Source organism: Sardina pilchardus, chromosome 6 (genome assembly GCF_963854185.1).
Source record: "Sardina pilchardus chromosome 6, fSarPil1.1, whole genome shotgun sequence".
Taxonomy (NCBI): Eukaryota; Metazoa; Chordata; class Actinopteri; order Clupeiformes; family Clupeidae; genus Sardina; species Sardina pilchardus.
Window position 1 is genome coordinate 12374679 of NC_084999.1, and position 21702 is coordinate 12396380.

At 47.0% G+C, this 21702-nt stretch overlaps 1 protein-coding gene across 1 annotated transcript in view; it reads left to right on the top strand.

Annotated features, from left to right (window-relative positions):
* The first annotated feature begins 615 nt into the window (after positions 1-615).
* The window catches only part of si:dkey-22o22.2 (neural-cadherin), a 147684-nt gene continuing 126597 nt past the window's right edge, over positions 616-21702 (top strand). The window contains exon 1 of the mRNA XM_062537971.1: positions 616-778. Coding sequence (XP_062393955.1) covers positions 616-778 — 163 coding nt within the window. The remainder of the gene's footprint in view (positions 779-21702) is intronic.

Consider the following 21702-nt stretch of genomic DNA (forward strand, 5'->3'; position numbering starts at 1 on the left):
GGAGAGAAATGCCAGGAGTCGGACTGGACCGAAAACCCAGGCACGGCTTTACACGGGACAGACGTTTCTGACTTTAGCCTTGTGTACCATCATGGGAAAGGATTTTCCCTGCTAACCACGAAAACTTTAGACCGAGAGCTTAAACAGAGATATGTTTTAACTGCGTTGGTGCCAGGCTGTTTCGACAATCCCCTGGAATTGGAAGTTGAAGTATTAGATGCAAACGACAACAAACCATATTTTAGAAGTAAAATAGAGAGAACAGAGGTGCTTGAACTCACCCCAATCGGTTCTGAATTGACTCGCATTCATGCACTTGACAATGATGCTGGCCGGAACGCCAAGGTCCGATATTATGTGTTCCCACATAATAAATACATTCACGTTATTCCTAAGACTGGACAGGTTGTGCTTGTTCATTCTTTAGAAAATGTGAAAAACATAACGACACGCATTTATGCAAGAGATCAGGGAGATGTCTCTCTGGAAAGCGAGCCCCTCATGCTTCACATCGATGTTCACAGAGCCGTCCCTTCTAAAGTTAGGAAGCCGAGAGCGGTTTCCGAAGACCTGTTCTATACTGTGACAGTTTCAGAAGATGTGAAAATCGGGGACATGATTTTCACCGTTCCTGATCAGAAGTTCGAAAAGAAGTGGTTTGAAGTGATATCAGAAGCTGATGCTCCGGTTCAGATTGAGCGCGACTCGGGTCGGCTGTACTTGGCGCAGAGACTGAAGTCCATGACCGAGGTGGTGGTTAAAATTCAGAACATGAGAGGTAAGAACACTTTTCGATACAATATTGTCTTTTTCGACAAATGAGCGTTTTCATTTGTATCAGTTAAATTGTCCAGGGTACCCTGTAGCGCTTTGGACTCTTGCCTTACTTGAAAATACACATATAGACTGTAGTTACAATGCGTAATCACTGGATACGATGGAAGCAGAACAGAGTCCGTTGATGAGGAGCATCACTGCGAGACAGTGCGACCACTGTCACAGTCCTTACCCACACACCGTGAGCTGTCGCTGGGTGGCGAACTCCACGAACATTGTATTGGCAAATATAAGCTGAAGTCATTCATACAGTACATGTGAAATGAAACATCAAGTTAGTTATTTATGTAGCGCATAGACTCGAACATATAATTTAGAGATACTACGATAGTCTTGTTTTAACAAAACAAAGTCCTCTTCTATAGAATACACTGAGAGGGGGTGTTTTCATTTATTATCATAGTCATAATGGCATAATGTGAAAGATGTTTAGCCAATGTGTCCCTAATCTGAACACAGTAATGCAGAAGCATAAAGAGTCAGTCAGTCTTCATCTGTAGTGCAGGGAGTTGTGTGTGCGTGTGTGCTGCCATCGAAGCGTTTCGCGTCTTCGCCACATCCCTGCCACTCTGGTGATAGATGTTTACGCCCGACAGGCCAGTAATTGGGTAAACAGGATTAAAGCCTTCGGTTACCTCACCAACACTTAAAGCAAATTCAGGCACCAAAGTCTGTCGAACACATGAGAGAGCTCAGCAAGCGCGCTTTGATATTTGCTTGTGGCTTCGCGTAATGGAATGAGAAACCACGCATGTTAAAGCGACAAAGGTCAACAACGGATATGGTCTGTATAGGGCTGCACTTAGTCTCATGTGCATTTTGTTTAATTTACACTGTCCTAATATCCTGTAGACAAATAAAGAAGTGGGTTCACTAATTGACAGACATACAGACATATACACAAAACACAGATAGGAAAAACTTACTAAAGAAAGAAGAGGGAGGAAGCGCTGTGAAAGAAGCTGACCTCTTTATGGGCATTACGTGGTTCCTTTGGAGCTTGAGTTATCAAGCCACCCATCCCAAAGTAAATGTTGGTGGAAGGCCTCTAATTATGCCCATGAGTTTCACAGGAGTGGTGGAGTGGTTTAGATAAATCTAAAGTCCCAATCTCCTTAATCAGAGAACCTATGTGTGCTGTTTGTTTGGAGTAATTAAGGCTATTTATCCACCTGGAAACCCAGACGAAACACATGTGGCTCTGGCAGTTCCTCCCTGTTGAAGTCGCACAGGAGAGAGTGTTTATGTGTGGGACAGGAGAGTTTGTTTATGTAAGGTAAAGCCAATCCATCATGGATCATGACAGAGTAATCATCTGACACTCTGGTTTAAGTCACCCGCTTTTGTGGGTGCTCAGTTGGGGTAAAAATCAGAGGGGGAAGTAAATATGACTCACGACTTTATTTGCTCAGAAAACGCAGAGACACATCGCGGGTCATAAATCTCGCATCTTCAGCAGTCACAGGCTCATCAGGCATCAGATCTGCCCACTGGCTCGTTCAGGCTCACTACATCTGTCTTACTCAGTGTGGACGCTCAGACATGGAGGTCTATGGAGGCCCTGGTGGAAGCACGTTGCTAAGGCACATGTACATTTTTAGTACTTAACTGCAAGCACCAGTTTTAAAAAGAAACAGTGGTGGCAGGCGATGTTCTGTGGAGGCAAGAGATGATGGCCTGGGGCTGGCTGTTCTGTGCTAAACAGTCTTAGTCATTTAGCCAATGACGCGACTGCTTTGCTTTCTTTTGCGTTGATGCGTTAAGGCCCCTGCTGAAGTTTCTGAAGTTTCACAGTATGGAGCAAATCACTTCTCAAAAGTTATAAAACACACACACACACACACACACACACACACACATGCACACTCACTCACTACACATGTAGGCAAAGGCAGAAACACACAAATACGCACAGATGCAAGCATGCTGTCTATATTTTTAAAACCGTGAGAAAACAACTCCTTGAACGGTGCTGCCGATACTCTGGTATCTGTTTGGTCTCAAGATGCAGTCTGGAGGATTCTTTCACTCATACACATGATTGTGGAAGAACGCGAGCCAAAGCAAAGGTCTTCTGGGAGATAATTATTCTTGAAACCATTGTCTGGTCTTGTGCTTGCACATGCCGTTTGAGTGTTTTGAAGAGTAATGTTTATTTTCTTCCTGCTCTGAAGCAAAGTTTAGATGAAGCAGTCCCATCTGCGAACGCAGGGCTGGATGTTTTCCCACTCTTCTTCCCTCCTCGCTCTTTCTCTCTCTCTCTCTCTCTCTCTCTATCTCTCCACCTCTCTTTCTCTCCACCTCTTTTTCTCTCTGTCTCTTTGTTTTGGATTTCTGACACCTAATGTTCGATCTGAAGCACCAGCTGCAAAAGCAGAGCAGACATACATTTCTTTCTTTTCTTGGCACAGTTGAAAGACATAACTGGCAGAGGTACACTCCAATATACACGGAAAATGGGACACTATCAAAACTGGTCTATCTTATTAACTTGTCTTCCTCCACAATAATCAATTAGTCTTTTGATTAATATATTCATATATTTTGCACTAGATCTAATTGAATGAAATTCTGAAATAGTCTTATTTGCAAAACAGACTTGAGACAACTATTTAAGAGGGTATTTGAGCCAGATTATTAATCTTCTGCTGGATCATTTTAAAAGGTCTACTCAGGAACTCCATAGCTGAAATTGGGCACAATTGGAAATCCGGGAATACCACGAAGAGCTTTGCCTCACTGTTTTCTTCTAAGTGGAATATACTGTATATGGATGATTGTGAGGAGCATTGCTCTCAGTATGCATGTGTAGTGGAGTAAAGCCTTTTGCGTGATGAATATGCGCTCTGTGTTCATGTCTCGGGCTGGCTAATGTGTGTGTTTGGATGCATGCCTGCAGTGGTGTTTGGGAGACACTAGTGTGTGTGTGCGACTCACCTCGGTGTCGGATAGCATTTAATTAACAAGCTGCTCACATGGCGGGGGCATAGCCGTTTGTCCTGCGCCATTACCATTACGATACAGCCTCTGTGTGTGTGTGTGTGTGTGTGTGTTTTCGTTTGACTTCAGGGCAGTTCTCTAAGCCATTGCACGCACACACACACACACACACACACACACACACACACACATCCATCCCACCCTCAATGCCACCCCCCCCCCCCCAACCCCCCAATACCCCCAAAAGATGATCCCTGCGGTGGCTCGGTGAACTTGGTAAACACTGATAATGGCTGGTGTGCTCTACATACGGAGAGCCCCCTTTCATCCGCGCTCTTTTACAAGAGCTTTACTTTCCCCAGCCCGGAGGAATCGGTACGGCCATGAAAGTGAAAAAAAAACAGCACAAGGGGCAAACTTTATCTTTCCTGGAACACTGGAAGACAGAGAATACTCTAGCATGAAGAGCAGTTTAGCCTGCAGTGCTGAAGCGAACGAGAGAAAGCGGGAGATAGAGGGTGAGAGTGAGGAGAAATAATAAAAGATGACTAGAAACTCATAAAAATGACAAAAAGAAAAACTAAACCTGAGAAAGCACTTCATATACCAGCCACAGCCCCACAGAAAGACAGCACAGTTGTTCGCAAGTGAAGTGTTCAGATTTTTAATGTAACTGTCACCACATACAGTTATTAGATATTCTCCTCAAGCAAGTCCTGGATCTTAAGAAGAGATTCACTCAAAACTACTGCTCATTGGTTATCCTGCATAATAACTTCATATAATTTATGACTGTAGCAGCAAACTGCAGAATAAAGCACAGAAAGTGCACAATAAACTAACAGTACCATATAGAGAGAAACAAAAAGCTATAGTGTATGCAGTTGGTCGATGGGAAAACACAAGCAGAACTGCAGTGTTTTTCTTTTATGTGAAGAATTTGGTTCTAAAATGCGATATCGCCATTTTTAATATTCACAAATCACTTTTTTGTATTGTGCATTTTAGTACTTGACTCTGTCTTGGTCTCGGCCATTGAGTAAGTGACCATGTTCAGAGAACATTGTTTAATTAAATTGTAGTTCAAAATCCATCTGCAGTGGCTGGGCATTGACATTGGCCACCAACCAATCGAATGCCAGCTTAAAGAGAGCATGCTGTAATAGTATGACCTAATATTTATTGTGGTTAGAAATGCTCTTAAAAAACCTAATTGTTTTTTCCATGTTGTAAGTCGCTTTGGTTAAAAAGCGTCAGCCAAATGAAATGTAATGTAATGTAATGTAATGTAGTGTAAAACACAGTAGTTAAACAATGTCTCAAACATCATGGCAATATTGTACACAGATATGTAAATGATCTCAAGAATTCCTTTTACTGACCTCTTTTTGGTCTTGTGGTCTTGGACTTGTGAGGACAGAGGTGATCTTGACCACAGCTCTGATTTCAGATGAGATGTACAAAATAGCATGAATTGTGTTCTTTTAATTAGTCAAATAACAGTAACCCACTGATATCATTGAAAAGCAAAAACAAATATACATTTTAATTCAAATTATATACCATTTTGGAACAAAACTTTTCATTTGATAATATATACTTTGGTGGTAAACCTCACTTCCAGATTCTTCATTGGTGATAAAGCTCAGGTTATCAAGGTTATCATGAAAATAGCTACTCAGCAGCAAGATTATGAAGTTGATAGACTTTTGATGTTTGACATTGGAGTCTGCTATAGAGCCATGAATGTTGGTCCTCTGAGACATTTCATTCTTCCAGTTTCATGCAAGTAGTCCTTGAAAATATCTTGTCAAAACATCTCTTTTGCTTTACATTCCCGCGCCATCATTTGACGGAATCTTTAATGCAAAGTGGCTCATAAGTGAGGCTACACATGGATTTCGTCAGAACTTGCTTCGCCCCTCTCCGCACAGTGCAACCTATGCTAATCTGAAGAAACGAGGAAGGGCACTTTGTAAGTGTTTTCATTTGCGCTGTTTAAAGTGCTATTTATTGGCCAGTGCTTGGGAGTTTGAGCCCCGTCCTGGCTGAACAGCTCCTGCTCCACTCAGCCACAGAGATGGAGACTGTGCCCTGTGCTCATGTAGCCACGGAGCTCTCCCTCTTATCTCCTCGCTGCCTTTACTTTGAGTCCAAGTGATCTCTGAACCTCACTTTGAGCACAGCCCCCCCCCCCCCCCCCACCACCACCACAACCTCCTCCCCCACCTCCCGCGTAGCTGCCACTGCAGCAACTGCTTGACACGGCGAGTGCGCTGTCTGTCTCAGAGTATAATTAGGCCACGCTCCCTTTTGTCTCCCACGCCGCTGCCCAGCCGCTCAGAAGAGTGTCTCTCCTCCGTACTCGCCCCTTCTGACTCAACCTGACTCAACCCCCAACCCAAACCCACCCCACACACACACACTCACACACACACACACACACACACACACACACTCACACACACACCTCCTCCCTGTTTCCCCATGACTCCTCTTGGGTGGGAGGGAGAGAGGCGGCGGGCGGGCGGGCGTGCGGTGCGGTGAGGCGAGGCGTGCGCCCAGGACGTGGCAGAGTAAGTTGTCAGCTTCCATTAGGCGAGCTGGCACACGTGAGCGCGCTGGCCAGAGTGCACCGAGGGGATCTGATGAGCGCAGGGCGGCGATGACTGACTGATGCCCCGTGAGATGCCAGGGCCGCGCTAGCGAGGCTAATTTGTACGTCCCAGGTTTTTCCTGGACACCTCAGTCTGAGGTAGTCGGACAAAGAGGACTATTGGTGTGTGAGTTGGATTCAGCAGTGGCTGGGTCCTGGGTCATGTCATCGGAGATTTCATCACCATCTGCAGGTCACACCTCCGTCAGCTGAAGAAGTTTGGGGTCAGTCAAGCAGGCATGATCCACTTCTATCGGGCTACCATTGAGAGTGTACTCTCCTTCGCCATCTTGGTCTGGTATGGTAGTGCCACCAGCCAGGACAAACAACGGCTTGAGAGGGTGGTGCGCAGGGCCTCAAAAATCATTGGCTGTAGTCTGCCTACCATAGCCTCACATTACATCACCAGAATCTCCAGGAAAGCCAAAAACATCATCTCTGACCTCTCCCACCCAGCACACCATCTATTCACACCCCTACCATCAGGGAGAAGGTTCAGGAGCATCACATGCAAAACATCACGCTTCAGGGATAGTACCTATCCACAAGCTATTCGCCACCTGAACATGCACTAAGCACTTATGGATTACATACCAGGCTACCTCTCTTTGCACTTGTACAACTGTACTGAACTGCTGCTTTCTGTGATCCTTGCACTTTGTTGCACTTTTTCTGTATATTAAGTGTTGTTACCCCTGTGTTATTGTGTTGTCATTATGTGTCTTATATGTGAGCATACCAAAACACATTCCTATCAATTGTATTTTCATACTGTTGAAATAGCTATAATAAACTTGAACTTGAGGTGGCCTCACGCTGAATTGGGGGGGTAATGAGCTGTGATTCAATTTAAAGACAATGTCATGTAAGGTTAGCAGCATAAGTTCTGTCCTGACTCTAGCACTCGCTCTGGGCAATGTGTGTTCTGATGGTACTTTCATTTTTGTTTCTAATAATCAAGAGGACTCCAACTGAGTTTGCAATATTTCATTAATTAAACAACAGCAGGTTTGGCAGTAGGAAGACAGTAGATTTCTCCTTATTTGGGCCACATATTAGAGAGGCGTAGCGTAGCGCTATCCGTTTGGTCATGTCATACTCGGAGAAGTGGAACATTCCAGAGGAGAGGAAGTAGATATTTTGGAGAGACTTGTAATTCATGCCCTGAATAATACAGAGGCTCATCGCATGCCATTGTTCTCTCCTCAGGAACAGATTTTCCTTTTGATGCAAAGAGAGAGAGAGAGAGAGAGAGAGAGAGAGAGATACAGACAGAGAGAGATAGACGTACAGAGAGAGAAAGAGAGAGGAGAGAAAAAAAGTCTGCTCCATCCTGTCATCAAATTATAACGGTGGAAAAAGCATGCTTTCCCTCATTTTCTCCGGTTCGGCGCCCTTGACTGTCAGATTTAGATGACAGACTGAATGCTTGATTGTATTTATTTATGTGTTTGCGTCTCCTCCTCCTCCTCCTCCCCCTCCTTCTTCTCCTCCTCCTCCTCCTCCTCCTCCTCCTGACTGCACTGGGAGTGCTTGGGGGCTCCCCAGACCACCAGTGTCTCACCCGTTTTTATAAAAATCTGTGCAATTAGTCCCTCTTCACATCTGTGCAGAGCCCTAAGACATGCCTGGGAGTGTGAGCGCGCCGAAGAGGCCATTACAGGAACACACGCACAATCACACACACACACACACACACACACACACAAGCACACACATACACACACACACACACACACACACGCAAGCACACACAAGCACACACACCGACACGCACAAACACATGCACGCACACACACACACACAAGCACACACACAAGCACACACACCGACACGCACAAACACAAGCACACACACACACACGCACGAGCACACTCATACACACACGCAGGCACATACACACATGCACATGAGATTTCACTCAAGCCACGAGTGGTGATGAAGAGGTGGCTGCAAGGAGAGCGAGAGAAAAAGATAGATAGATAGATAGATAGATAGATGAATAAATAGATGGATAAATAGAAAGGGAAAGGAAAGCAAAGTTTTGTTATTGCTGTTCTGGTTTGTGTGTGTGTGTGTGTGTGTTTAGTGGTGTATGCTTGTTTGTGTGTTTGTGTTTATGGGTCAGTGTGTGTCTGTGTGCGATTATGTGTGATTGTGGATGGTGGGTTAGACAATGCTGCAGGATATAGCATTGTTAAGAAGCAAAAAAAAGCAAAAGAACATTCTGGAATGATCTTTTTGGTGGCAAATGAAGCCCTGGAGAAGTGCTTTGGTCAGTTCGAATCAGGGTGACTTGTGTACGAGCAAGGAAAACACAGTTGGAGGGGAGGACACACACTAGTACCGGGGCTATGTGTGTCTGTGTGTGTGTGTGTGTGTGTGTGTGTGTGTGTGTGTGTGTGTGTGTGTGTGTGTGTGTGTGTGTGTGTGTGTGTGTGTGTGTGTGTGTGTGTGTGTGTGTGTGTGTGTGTGCGCGCATGTGGCTAGAAGGGTGATTTTTGCGTCGGGCTGCTGTAGCTGAATGCAGGCATGTGTGTTTGGTCCATCGAGCGGCAGGGTGTGTGTATGTGTGTGTGTATGTGTGTGTGTGTGTGTGTGTGTGTGTGCGAGTGAGCGAGCGAGCGATGTGAAGCATCGGTCTCTGTCACATGCCAGTGAGGCATGGCGCTGCTCGTCACTGGAGAGCCCTAATGATTGCTCACTTTCCATCGGCACGGCGACGGCGCTCCGAGGGCCACCGTAATGGGCTCACAGCACCCCGACCCACCCACGGCTGAAATAACCCGTCTTTTCTCTCTCTCTCTCTCTCTCTCTCTCTCTCTCTGTTGCTCTTTTGCTCTCTTTCCTTCTCTCTCTCTCTCTCTCTCTCTCTCTCTCCATCCTCCTCTTCTTCCTACCCTCGCTAGTCTCCACTCATCTTTGGTTAAATAAGCACTTCGCAGCCGCGGAACGTGACAGTCGGCGAGCGGGGAGATGCCGCTGCCTTTTTGTGTGAGTGTACGTGTGTTAGCGTATGTGTGTGTGTGTGTGTGTGTGTGTGTGTGTGTGTGTGTGTGTGAGTGAGTGTATGTGTGTGACGGCTGACTATCCTCGGAGAGCGAGCGCTGTTCGCCGAGCTGTAAATGAGGGTACTCCATCAAAGCAGCCACCATGTTTCAGTGCTCTCCTCTCCCTTTGCTCTTATCCCCCCCTCCTCTTTTTTAACATTCGCTCCCTACGGCCTCTTTCGTTCTCTCCCTCGTTCCACTGTTTTGCCTGGCCCCCCTCTCTCTCCCTCTCTCTCTCTCCCTCTCTCTCCCTCTCTCTATCTCTCTTTCTCTCGCTCTGTCTCGTTTGTTTTTGATCTCTTTGTCCACATCCCCTCCTTAGTTAATTGAGCTTCATGCCACAGCAGCGGCAGCCTCCACTCCAGCATTGTGTTATAATAGGTTATTGACAGGATATGCAGGGTGGCCCAGGGGATGGCCTTTTTAAATGACGAAGTAGGACAAGGTCATCTGAACTGTCCCTCACCACCCACCCACCCCCCCGCATCCACCACTGCCACATGCCCCTACCCAGTCTACCACCCCCCTCCCTCCATCCCTCCCTCCACCTACTCTTTGACAATCTCCCAATTGGCCCCATGGTTAACTGTTTTGGAGGACAGCCCGCCGACTCCGATTCAGCCGCCACTTTTGATCTTAATTGTTAAATTGGACACGCTTGCAAGGATTTGTGTTAATTCCTGGAGAAGAGCACCCCCCCCCCCCCCCCCCCCCTTACTCTCTCTTTCTCTCTTTTTTTTTTTTTGAAAATCCCCTTTTTCAGTGGAAGAAGGAAATTGCTCTCGAAATGCTCTCAATTTAAACTGAGTGATCTGGGATTTCAGCGGCAAATTTGTTTATCAAAGTAAGCGATTGACGTTTCCCAGGTGATTGAAGTGCTATCAGACAAAGAGGAGAAATGTGTGCGGTGTGTGTGTGTGTGTGTGTGTGTGTGTGTGTGTGTGTGTGTGTGTGTCAAGAGGGCGACGGGGGGCTCACAAGCCAGACAAAAACATCACCAGCAGAGAGGCATTTAGGCTCCCCGTTCCTGCCCAGCTGCAGTGGCGTCCATTAGCAGATCAATGGGAAATGGATGTCCATGCTCGTGAGGAGAAAGGCGGGCCGACGCTGTGAAAGGTTACACAACACTGGCCGTTGTGTAATGGTGCCTGGACAGTCACCACACCCTGCTAGTCTCTTCCTCTATACAGTGTTAAAGTTTGGCATTTCACTGGAAAAGAGAAGAGTCACCTGAGTTGTCAAGACTCGTCCACACAAAGTGCATTTGTTTTTTTGTGTTTTCCCAAATTTACTCTCTCTAAATCCGTCTTTCCTTTAAATGTTTTTTTTTTTTAAACGACCTGGACCTGTTTGAGTTTGAGTCTGCCCCTGGTTTGCTCATTTAATGTACTTTTCTCCTTCTTTCATTCCTCTCCTCCTCTGTTTTTCTCTCTTCATCCCTCCCTTCTCTGTTGTTAACATGAACATTTCACTGCCTTGAAAACTCCTTTCAAAAATGCAGTTGGTGCAATCGTTGTGTTTTTCCTTAGCCTGCCTTTGTGCTCCCTCTGACAAACATTAATTAGACGAGCCCTTTTTTATGTCAAGCCAAGACCTTGTCAAATCTCAGTTGAATTTAACTCTCTGACATGTTTTGCCTGTAACTCCAGTCCATTGAACTCCTCATTTTTTTTAGTTTTAGATACAGTTTATCTTTCCCTCTTTTTTCCCTTGTTTGTTTTGCTCATCCTTTCTTCTTTCCTTCCCGATTCCTTCTTTCTTATCTTTCGTAATTCATTTCTTCCTTCCTCTGTTTCATACTGTACCTCTCAACATTTTTACCTGTCGCTTGCTCTCCTATCCTCTCCCCTGGCTGGTCTGTGGTTGATAGCAGTGTGTGTGTGTGTGTGTGTGTGTGTGTGTGTGTGTGTGTGTGTGTGTGTGGTGTGGCGATAGGTCCTGGGGAGGGGGGTGCGGGGGTGCATCTCGGAGGAGCGTTCCGGAGCGTTCCGCAGTGTTCCGGTGCTGAGCACAGTCTCCGAGTCTCTCTGACTCACTCTCTGGCTCCGGAACCAGCCACAGCCACCCAGCACATGCAGTTTTAAGCAGATAAGACAGTAATTAGATCATTTAATATGTTCACACACAGATGCTGTTGTTTGGCTTGGCCCAGCGCAGTGGCAAAGATAATCCCCCCAGCTTCTCTCTCACTTTCCTTCTTTTTTCCCTCCCTCCCTCTCTCTCTATCTCTCCTTCTTCCTTCCTCCTCTCTCTCTCTCTCCCTCCTTCCTCTTCTCTCTCTCTCTCCTTCCTCCTTCCTCCTCTCTCTGTCTTTATTTTCTCTCTCTCTCTCTCTCTTTTTCTCTCTCAGTATAGTCCCCTTCCTATCATGAACTCAGATGTATGAAAGAGTAGTGCTTGACGGGTTTTGTTCATCATGTAGCCAGACTGCATGCATGACCCAAATACTCATCTCACTGTTGTGAATGAACACCTGGGTCTCCTGTCCCTGCAACCCAACTGGGCCCACACCTGCAGCACACGCGCACACACACACACACACACACACACACACACAGGCGATCACGCTATATATACACACTCTCAAAAAACAATCATTCACAAAACATCCTTGCCTACATCTAAAGCCACATGATTCACAGATACAAACACTCACAGACACATGCACATAAACACACACACACACACATGTGCATGCCTGCAAACACTCATGCACAAATTCGTACCACCATACATACAAATCTGCATCACACTAGAGCACAAACAGACACACACACACACACACACACACACACACACACATACACACACATATCTGGCCTCAGCAGAGGTAATTCAGTCCCTCTTCCCGGGTGACCGTTGTCTGGTCATGTGGTGATGCGATGACAGCCCGGTGATGTGGCATGACAGGTCCCCCGGGAGAGGCGCGGCCATTGGCCACCGGGCCGACGCACAGGGACCGTCAACACGTGGAAAAGTTCCTGGACGGATGCGCGCGGAAGATGGGAAATCGATGTTATGTAAGAGCGATGGCAAAAATAAGCCTCTCCTATGTTATTATTGATTTGGCTCAGAGTGGGAGCGCAGCAGAGTCATAGACGATCATTTGCATACCGCTTTTGCAAAAGCGAACCCCCCCGCCCCACACCCCCCACCCCCCCTCTCCACACCCCATCACATTTGAAATGCCAACTTCAAAGAGGGGCGAATGAAGTGCCAGAGAAAAAGGCACTTGTTTAAAGATTTAAAGGCTGCAGAAATCAATTAAGCAAATATGCAAAGAGCTCTTTTGGTTTCTCAAACGCGGCGGAAAAAACCAACAAACACGGTGGCGTTTGAGATTTTCACGTTCAATTCCAGGGCTGTCGCTGGCTTTGATACAGGCAGAGGGGAGAGAGAGATGGGGTAAAGCACCTCATAAAGATTAATTACCTGCTTTATCTAAGCCCACCCCCCCGATTACTAAATCAACACACATACACGCACAAACACACACACACACACACACACACACACACATACACACACAAAAAAACTTTCTGTGCGGTGTGTGTTTACGAGGTAAATTGCCCATGGGAGTAGACTGTTTCATTCATACATTAATAGGGCAGGGAGATGAAAGTGGATCACTTTCATGAATACTCAGGAAAAGACCTTGAAGTGTGAACAAACCCACGGCATATGTTTGTACGAGATAGTACAATAGTTTTTAAATGTGTTTTAGTGTTTATTTACTGCATGCTAGACTGTATGAATTTGTGAAAAGTGCTCGGTTGAATGTTGTTGACTATCGGAGTGTAGGTTTTGATGCCTTGTGACTCGACTCAGAAAAAGAAAAGTAGATACGACTGTCTCAGGAGTGCCTCACATGAAATAAAATTAATTTCAGTTATTTTCAAAAAAGGGATAAATCTTTTGACTAATTAAACGCCCACTGGAATACACATCAAAAGAGCCCCCAATCAAGTATTTGTGGGCGGAGAGAACTGTCACTCTGCAACCCCAATTAAAAACCCAAAGACTCTCCTACATTTTGTCTTGCTACACGGTTTGGGTCGCAAAAGTGAAGGCAAAGTGTTCGCTTTTAATGAGAGCAGAACCACACTTTTTGGGGAGCGAAAGAAACATTCGCAACCCACGGCTTCCTATTTACCGTGACAGTACCGGCAGACACTGACTGCTCAGAATGGCCTTTTGTGTGGAAGAAAACTTTTGCATGTCCACCCCCGAGGGTCTCAACTCTCCCCAGAGAGAGAGAGAGAGAGAGGGGGATAGAGAGAGAGGGGAGGGAGAGGAAGAGGGAGGCTAGGTGCTCCCTTGGCATTGTCACCTGACAGCAGAACAGGTTGAGAGTAATTCACTCCATGCATTCCTGGCCAGATGGCAACTTAATGGAAGGCAGTTTACTCTCTCTCTCTCTCTCTCTCTCTCTCTCTCTCCCTCCCTCCCTGCCTTGTAAAGGGGGAACAAATAAAAGAGGCAAAATGTCTCCTCTGATGGGGCCGATCGGACGACGACAGCTGGATGAAGCTTCAAAGCCCCCCGTCGTGTTAAGAGGTCTTGGGAAAATCCTCCTGATCAGAGGGGCAACACACTCAGGTGGCGACCTCTCTGTCTTGACTTGACTTGTGTGACACGAGGGATGATCATCACAGAGGGCAGTACTGGACATCTTGCCTCCCCCTCCTCTCTTGCCACCGGTGTGGATATGTGAGGTACTTTGAGGTACATCACTGCAGTTTTACCCACTTAGGCCCAAAAATGGGGTTATTAGCTGAAGACAGGCAGGGTAGGCGAAGCCGTCCCCGTCGACTGGAGGAGAGGAATCTCTGACGCCCACGCAACTGTCTGAGCATCAAAGAGAATGCCACTCACACACACCTCCTCCTCCTCTACCACCATCCCTCTGTCCTCTTACCCTCTCCCTCCCCTCTCTCTCTCTCTCTCTCCCTCTCGCTCTCTCTCTCGCTCTCTCTCTCTCTTCTCCACTTTCTCAGTCTCATGCACCAATTTCCCTCCTCTTTTCCGCCTCTTTGTATCTTTTAAATTCTCATCCCTTTTCATCCTATTTGCCTTATCTGCTCTTGTCCAATCTGCTCTTCTATCTATCATACATGCCTCTTTCTCTTTCGCCGACTCTTACTCTGTCTTTCTTTCTCTGTCTCTCTTTCTCTTTCTCTCCCTCGGCCTTTTTTAATCTGCCTCTCTTTTCTCCTCTTTGCCTCTGTCAGTCCCCGCGATTGCTTTTATCCTCTCACCCCCCTCTCTCGCCTTCTGTGTCCAATCTGGTTCTCTGCCCTCCATATCTATCCATCCATCTATCCATCTATCTATCCATCTATCTATCTATCTATCACTCTCACCCACTCACTCGCTCGCTCTCTGGCTCTCTGACTCTCTCTTTTCCAACTCCCCCATCTCTCTCTGTCACCTCATCACTGTCTGGGTGTGAGTCGGCCCTGCGGTCTGATCAGACAGCCATTACTGCCAAGTTCCATCGCCCATCGTCCCCCCCCCCCCCCCCGACCCCCCCCCCTCGCCTTTAACACCCAACTCAGCTATTCATGAGCAGGCCCAAGTAATCACACCGCAACTCTCCCCGTGCAGCCCAGCACATCATCTCGCCTCTCTCAGAACTTATCCGACGCGAGCGAGCGCTGAAGAGAAATGAATCCCTCTTGGCCACCGCTTCGGCCACCTCGGCTCTCAAGACTCTCTCGAACGCTCCCCGACAGCAATGGAGTGCTGATGGCAGGAGAGCTGTCCCGTCAGATCATCCAATCAGCTCGCAGGAAGGCAAGACAGGAAGTGCGCCAGTTTTTTTTTCAAGAGAACCAGAACCACATGTCTGTCAGGTTGGCTGCACTCCATCCATCCATTGGTGCACCCGCAGCATCAAATGGTCGCCGTTAAACCCGAGACTCCGGCGTGGCTAAATTTATTACCAGAGACGTGATGGGAGATACATAAAATCACTGTTGCTTCCACTTCGGCCGGATCCATGTCCGCCCATGAAATCATGAAATGGAACCAGGCTCTGTTGAAAGAAACCAAATGTCCTTCCATTACCCCTTCAGCTCCCAGCACATATGCACACACACACACACACACACACACACACACACACACACACACACACACACACACACACACACACACACATACTCCCACTCCCTCAGAATGGGCCCATCTATCACTGGGGGGCAGATACAGACACTAAAGGAAAGCGACAACAAGCGACACATGAAAAGAAGCAGCTTTTCAGCTCTCCATCTGTGTGGCGGCAGTTATTCTGGATACTTTCGGTTGAGTTGGGGGGGTGGTATGGGGTGGGGTTGGTGGGTGGTGGGGAGGTGGTGGGGTGGTGGGTAGTTGGAGTTAATTTCTGGAATTTCTGCTCTGATTACATCACTTCCTCAGTCCAGCTTCTCCCTGACTGAGCCGAGCTGAATGATGAATAATTAACAGTTTTGATTTCATGAAGTTTTAATGGTCCTCAACAACATGCTCCAGCCCAATAAAGCTCCTTTTCAAAATGAGCCACCCTGAGAGTCCGCTCTTTCAAAAACGCTAAAGCAGAAATAACACGGAATCACACAAGAATCACAGTATATGGATGGACGGAGGTGATATGTTTTTGAAGTTGTTTTTTATGAGTCCGTATGATTGGCAGGCCTTAGTCACGTCTGCTACTGTGAGGAAATGGGGGAGGAGGGTTATAGACACTTGATTTGTGTACAGGCATGGACAGCCCGGTGAGAATGGCAGGACCCCTCTTCATAAGCGGTCTGTGTGAACTGTGCACCCTCTTGTCCACCCCCTGCCCTGAGCAGACTCTCCTCCTCCGTTCCTCTTCCCCTTCCCCTCTCTCCCCGCCCTGCCAAGCGTTTCAAAAGGAGTGGCAAAGGTCGTGTCCACACCTGAGCTTCACAAGGGTCTCCTCTTGACCCCTGACCCATCAGGCGGTCCTGCCACTGGATTGGGTTTCACCTCATCCCACCCGCCCCCCCATCAGGCGATTCTGCCACTGGATTGGGTTTCACCTCATCCACCTCACCCCACCTGCCCCCCCCCCCCCTTCAGCGAGTTCATCATGTTACTTTCCTCCATCACTCTCCCTTTATTACCCCCTGAGAGCCTGTGAGAATCACCTCTGGGAAAAAGCGCCCGCACGTCCACGGCCGGTTGAGAAGGAGCATTCATCATCGACTTTTTTTTTTTTTTTTTTTTTTTTTTATCTTTTATGAGTCTGTGTGCCTCTTCCACTGTACGGTCGCGGCGCACTTAATTGGCACAGAAGGGAGCGGAGTATAACTGTGAAAACACGGTTTGAGTGGTGCTCACAATTTGGGGCGACATGAGCCGAGTTTTCATTAATGCAAACCAACGCTAATGGAAACACACGGCCATATTTATTTATTTTCTCCAGAGCTCCGCAAACTAAGTGCATCTATTAGCTCCCTGTCTTGTGTGGGTGGCTGCTTGCCTCCACTCCATCTGAGCTGCTTACTGCAGCTAGAGTGGGCTGCCCACTGCTCCCCACTGGGCTACTCTGACTGTGTCGTCCCTGATCGCGGGTGAGCAGCCCCTGGTTTCTGTGCTCGGAGGGGTCCACGGCGCTCATCTGAAAGTCATCGTATCGTGCCGTGCCGTGCCGGTCGAGTCAGAGATGTTCAAGCTCCTGTTTTACTATGAGGAATGAATGTGAAATCGCTGCTCTGGTTTGCCTCTTTCATTTCTTGCAGTCTCTCCTTATCCCTCCTCTCTCTCTCTCTCTTTCCTAGTTCTCTATCTCTCGTTTCTCCTCTTGCCCTTCGCGTTCTCTCCTCATTCTCCTCTCTCTCTCTCTCTCTTTCTCTCTCTCTCTCTCTCTCTCTCTATCTCTCTCGTTAGTCCTCTTGCCCCTTGCGTTCTCTCCTCATTCTCCTCTCTCTCTCTCTCTCTTTCTCTCTCTCTCTATCTCTCGTTAGTCCTCTTGCCCCTTGCGTTCTCTCCTCATTCTCCTCTCTCTCTCTCTCTCTCTCTCTCTTTCTCTCTCTCTCTCTCTCTATCCCTCTCTCGTTAGTCCTCTTGCCCCTTGCATTCTCTCCTCTCTCTCTCTCTCTCTCTCTCTCTCTCTCTCTCTCTCTCTTTATCTCTCGTTCGCCCTCTTCCCCCTCGTGTCCTCCCCTCACTCTCCTCAGTGAGGTTGTGGAGGCTTGAGGAATGCACAGTGTCCTATCAGAATCCTCCATCTCCCGCCGCTCACTGTAATAATTGAAACGTTGCCGTTCTCGCCTCTTGATCGCGTGTTTGCCGTAGACAAGTCCCAGGCATCAATAATGCAGCGTTCAAATGACACGCTGTTCATTACAGGGATCAGGGATTCTCTTCTTAAGAACCCCATCACTTTTCTCTCTTTCTCTTGCTCTCTCTCTCTCTCTCTCTCTCTTCTCTATATATCTCTCTCTCTTTCCCTATACTCACGAGGGGAAGCTTGGCATGCTTTTTTTTTTATTTCATTTTTTTTCAATTTTATAATCCACTTAGTTAGAACACTGCATTAAATCCAGGACTTAGAGAAGTAGGGCTGCTGCTCGTTTCTCTCAGCCCCGCTGACGGGAAGCCTGTTAAAAGCGTGTCTCGTGGCGGGCCGCGTTAGACACGCTCTTGCACACACTCTGGCGGCTGACGGGAAGTTCTGGTCCAAGAACGCCAAAACCCAAAGAAGTCCTCTCTCTCTCTCCTCTCGCGGGGCGGCAGCCAGGGTTCCCCAGGAGCCCAGAGCCAGAAGCGGAGATCACACACACACATCACACTTCCCCCAGGAGCTGCTCCACGGGGACGGTTTCTCTCAAGTTTGCCTGGTTTGACCTTTGAACCCCTGAAGTGTCCGAGACACCCCCCCCCCCAAGCACCCCCTCTGGGAGGAAATAAGGAGCACATGGAGAGGGCGGGGGGGTAGTGGGGTCTCACCAGGGGGGATGAACTGAACTGAACCTGTTTATTCCTCTCCTCTCCTCTTCTCCTCTCTCCTCCTCTCCTCCTCTCTTCTCCTCTCCCCTCCTCTGCCCTCTTCTCCTCTGCTCTCTCCTCTTCTCCTCTCCCTTCTCCTCCCCTCCTCTCCTCTTCCCCTCTCCTCCTCTCCTGTTCTCCTTACCTCCTCCCTTTCGTGGCTCTGAAAGCAGGTTAGTGGTGGGGGTTGAGTGAGACCTATAAGGATGTTTGGGAGAGCTCTGTGGAGAATGGGGCTCACTGGACACAGTGGACATGGACTGTGCTGGGTCGCTCCAGCCGTATAGAGGGGAAAAAAATACATTTTTGTTCCGCTCGGAAACCTAGCTAGCTGATTTTACCCATTGCTTCCACCTCTTGATAGGAGAACCATACCAGACCAAGAAGATCAAGTTGGCTGCTCAGACAGATGCCAACAATTCTTGAATCTGAATTTCCATAGCTCGAGGCAAGGAGAAAATCTCCATGAGAGAGATACTATTTTAAATCTTTTCTTCAATATCAAGTGCTTTGGTCTAGGGCTTTGACTACGAACTTCGTTATTCGAATATAATTCGAATTTTTGAAAAATATATGATATTCAAACGAATTTTAGGCAGCTCTTAATATTCGAACCTGTTATGAGCATCATTTTTTTGTACATGTGTTTGCATGCAAACGTTGTTTTCAGATTCAGCAGCTTTCTCACATCTGGTAAAGTCGTGAATCATGAGCTCATTAGCAAAGGCTAGTCATCTGGGCTCCTGTAGGTGATGTTAGCGAGTGGTTTTTGACTAGCCTATTCAGTTCCCCCACGTGTGTGTAAGTTTCAAGGTAAGCTAATAGTAACTTCCTCATTGGGACAGGCCCCTTTAAGTCTTGGAGTTGGAAGACATTGGTATTGAGATGGTCAGTCAACTTGAATGCAAGAGTTTTAATCTGTGCAGCATACTAATCATGCTAACCGGATAATTTAGCTTGTTGTCTTCTATGCGTCATTGCTTTCACGATTGTGAATGTTTAGGATTTATGTCGAGGGACGGGTGTCCATTGAGCGCGCACGAGGGAGGACGAGAGAAAGGGGGCCATGGAGAATGAGTTTAGGCTAGCCTACTTAAATACTGTTTGGTAAAGTTGTATGCATAGTGCCTCCACCCGAGCAGCGTTATGTCGGTGCAATCAAGCTTCAAGGGGTCTTGTTTTCATGGAGACAGACGCGGTGTGCACGGAGTGGGCGCGCGCGCGTGTGTGTGTGTGAGAGAGAGAGACACAGACGCATGAGTGATCGAGAGACGGAGGGAGAGCAGGGAAAGGAAATTCAGCTTAATGAATGCTACGTGTTTTTCAATAGCGTAGCCTAAAAATAATGGTCAAAATATTATTAACAAATATTCGAATACATTCGAAGTTTGATATTAATAAACAAACGAACTTCGAATATGATTTTTGGCCAAAAGTCAAAGCCCTACTTTGGTCCAAGGGTTTAACTCTTTAGTATTCATTGGAGGACCCTTGAAAGGTCTTCTTTTTCTTTATAAGACTTATGTAAGTTTTCAGCCCTGGGAGAATCATTTGTGTGTCCTATGTAAAATCAGTTTGGCCTTTTAAAGAACCCACACAGAGGGCATATCCAGGAGTACACAAGCAGGTCAGTAGGAGATCAGCAGGAGTTCAGGAGGTGAAGAGAGCGGAGACATCCCCTTAGCCTCTCTCCCCTACTTACTGCAGCGCTAGCTACCTTCACACTCCCAGAGTGCAGTGTTGTACCTGACCACTTCTCGGCCATAGATCAGCTAACAGCAGTCGTAGTAAACCACTCCTGCTGAATCTTCTGTGCTACCATACCATGAGATATTGGACCTAATTACTGTGGGTCCTCCATATGCATACAGAGCCCACTGCTTAATTATTAAAATCTGATTGCCCACCGAGTTGTTTTCTCTCCCGTGAAGTGGTTATTTATTGTGGGAGAGGGATGCTAGCCTAGCCTCTCTCTGTTTAATGCAGATAAAAGCTGATTAACTGGTGCTCAGCATTAAAAAATCATGCCAGCGAGCTAATAGGGGGTTGTGTTAGCGGGCTATTAGCAATGCTCTCCATGTGCTCCATAGGCAAAGAAAATCTAATTTTCAAACGCACTATTTCACACAAAATAGAGTTAATTGTGACCAGTGAGCTAGCATATGGGAAGCGCGGGCTTAACACTGTGAATAGCAAAGCAGGCCATTTAAAAGCAGTCCACAACAGCCTTCCAAGTAGCGAGTTCCCCCAGTGGCGTGCCTATCTCTGATGAGCTGTAGACCTTCTGCCAACTTTCGCTGGCTGTGAGATGAATCTGAGAGGGCTGCTGTACTGCTGCTGCTGTGTGCTCCGCCGCCACGCGAATGTGTTTATTGTGTGTAGCGTCTTGTTAAAGCCCTCCAGTGTCATGTTATATGGAGATATATTTTGGCTTCCGAAAGCTTGTGCTGCCGTTTTTTTTCGTTCTTTTTTTTCGGCTGTTTGTTTTGTTTACTTCATTTTTTTTTTTGTCGTATTGTTTGAGACAACTTTAGCAGTGCATCAGTGAATGGATGTGTTTGGGTTTGTTACTCTGGGACCATATTTTTATTCCAGTGCACACACACATGCAACAGCAAATAGCAAAACATAAAAATGACAACAACTATTTTGTACACACTTTGCATGAATATTATTTGAAACCAATGGTTTGAGAAAATAATTATCAAGGGGGGGGGGGGGTATTGCATTGCACTCACACACAGACACACACACAGACACACACAGACACACACCTACACACACACACACACACACACAGGAGGTGATAGATCTCCGATGAAGCTTTTGCAGCTCCAATTTTGTCAAAGCCCAGTAGACACAGGTGACACCGTCCCCATCAACACCTCCCTCACATGTGTGTTTAAGTAATGACCTGACGATGGGTGCAAACGCACACCACCGCCACCACAAACACACACACACAAGTGTGACCACTCTGTGTGTTAGTGTATGTGTGAAATGTCTTTTGTATGTTTGCACTCACTCAACTGCCATGTGTGCCACTTAATACACACACACACACACACACACACACACACACACACACACACACACACACACACACACACACACACACATGCGCACACACACACACACACACATGCACACACACACACACACACACACACACACACACACATGCGCAAATACACACACACACACACACACACACACACACAAACA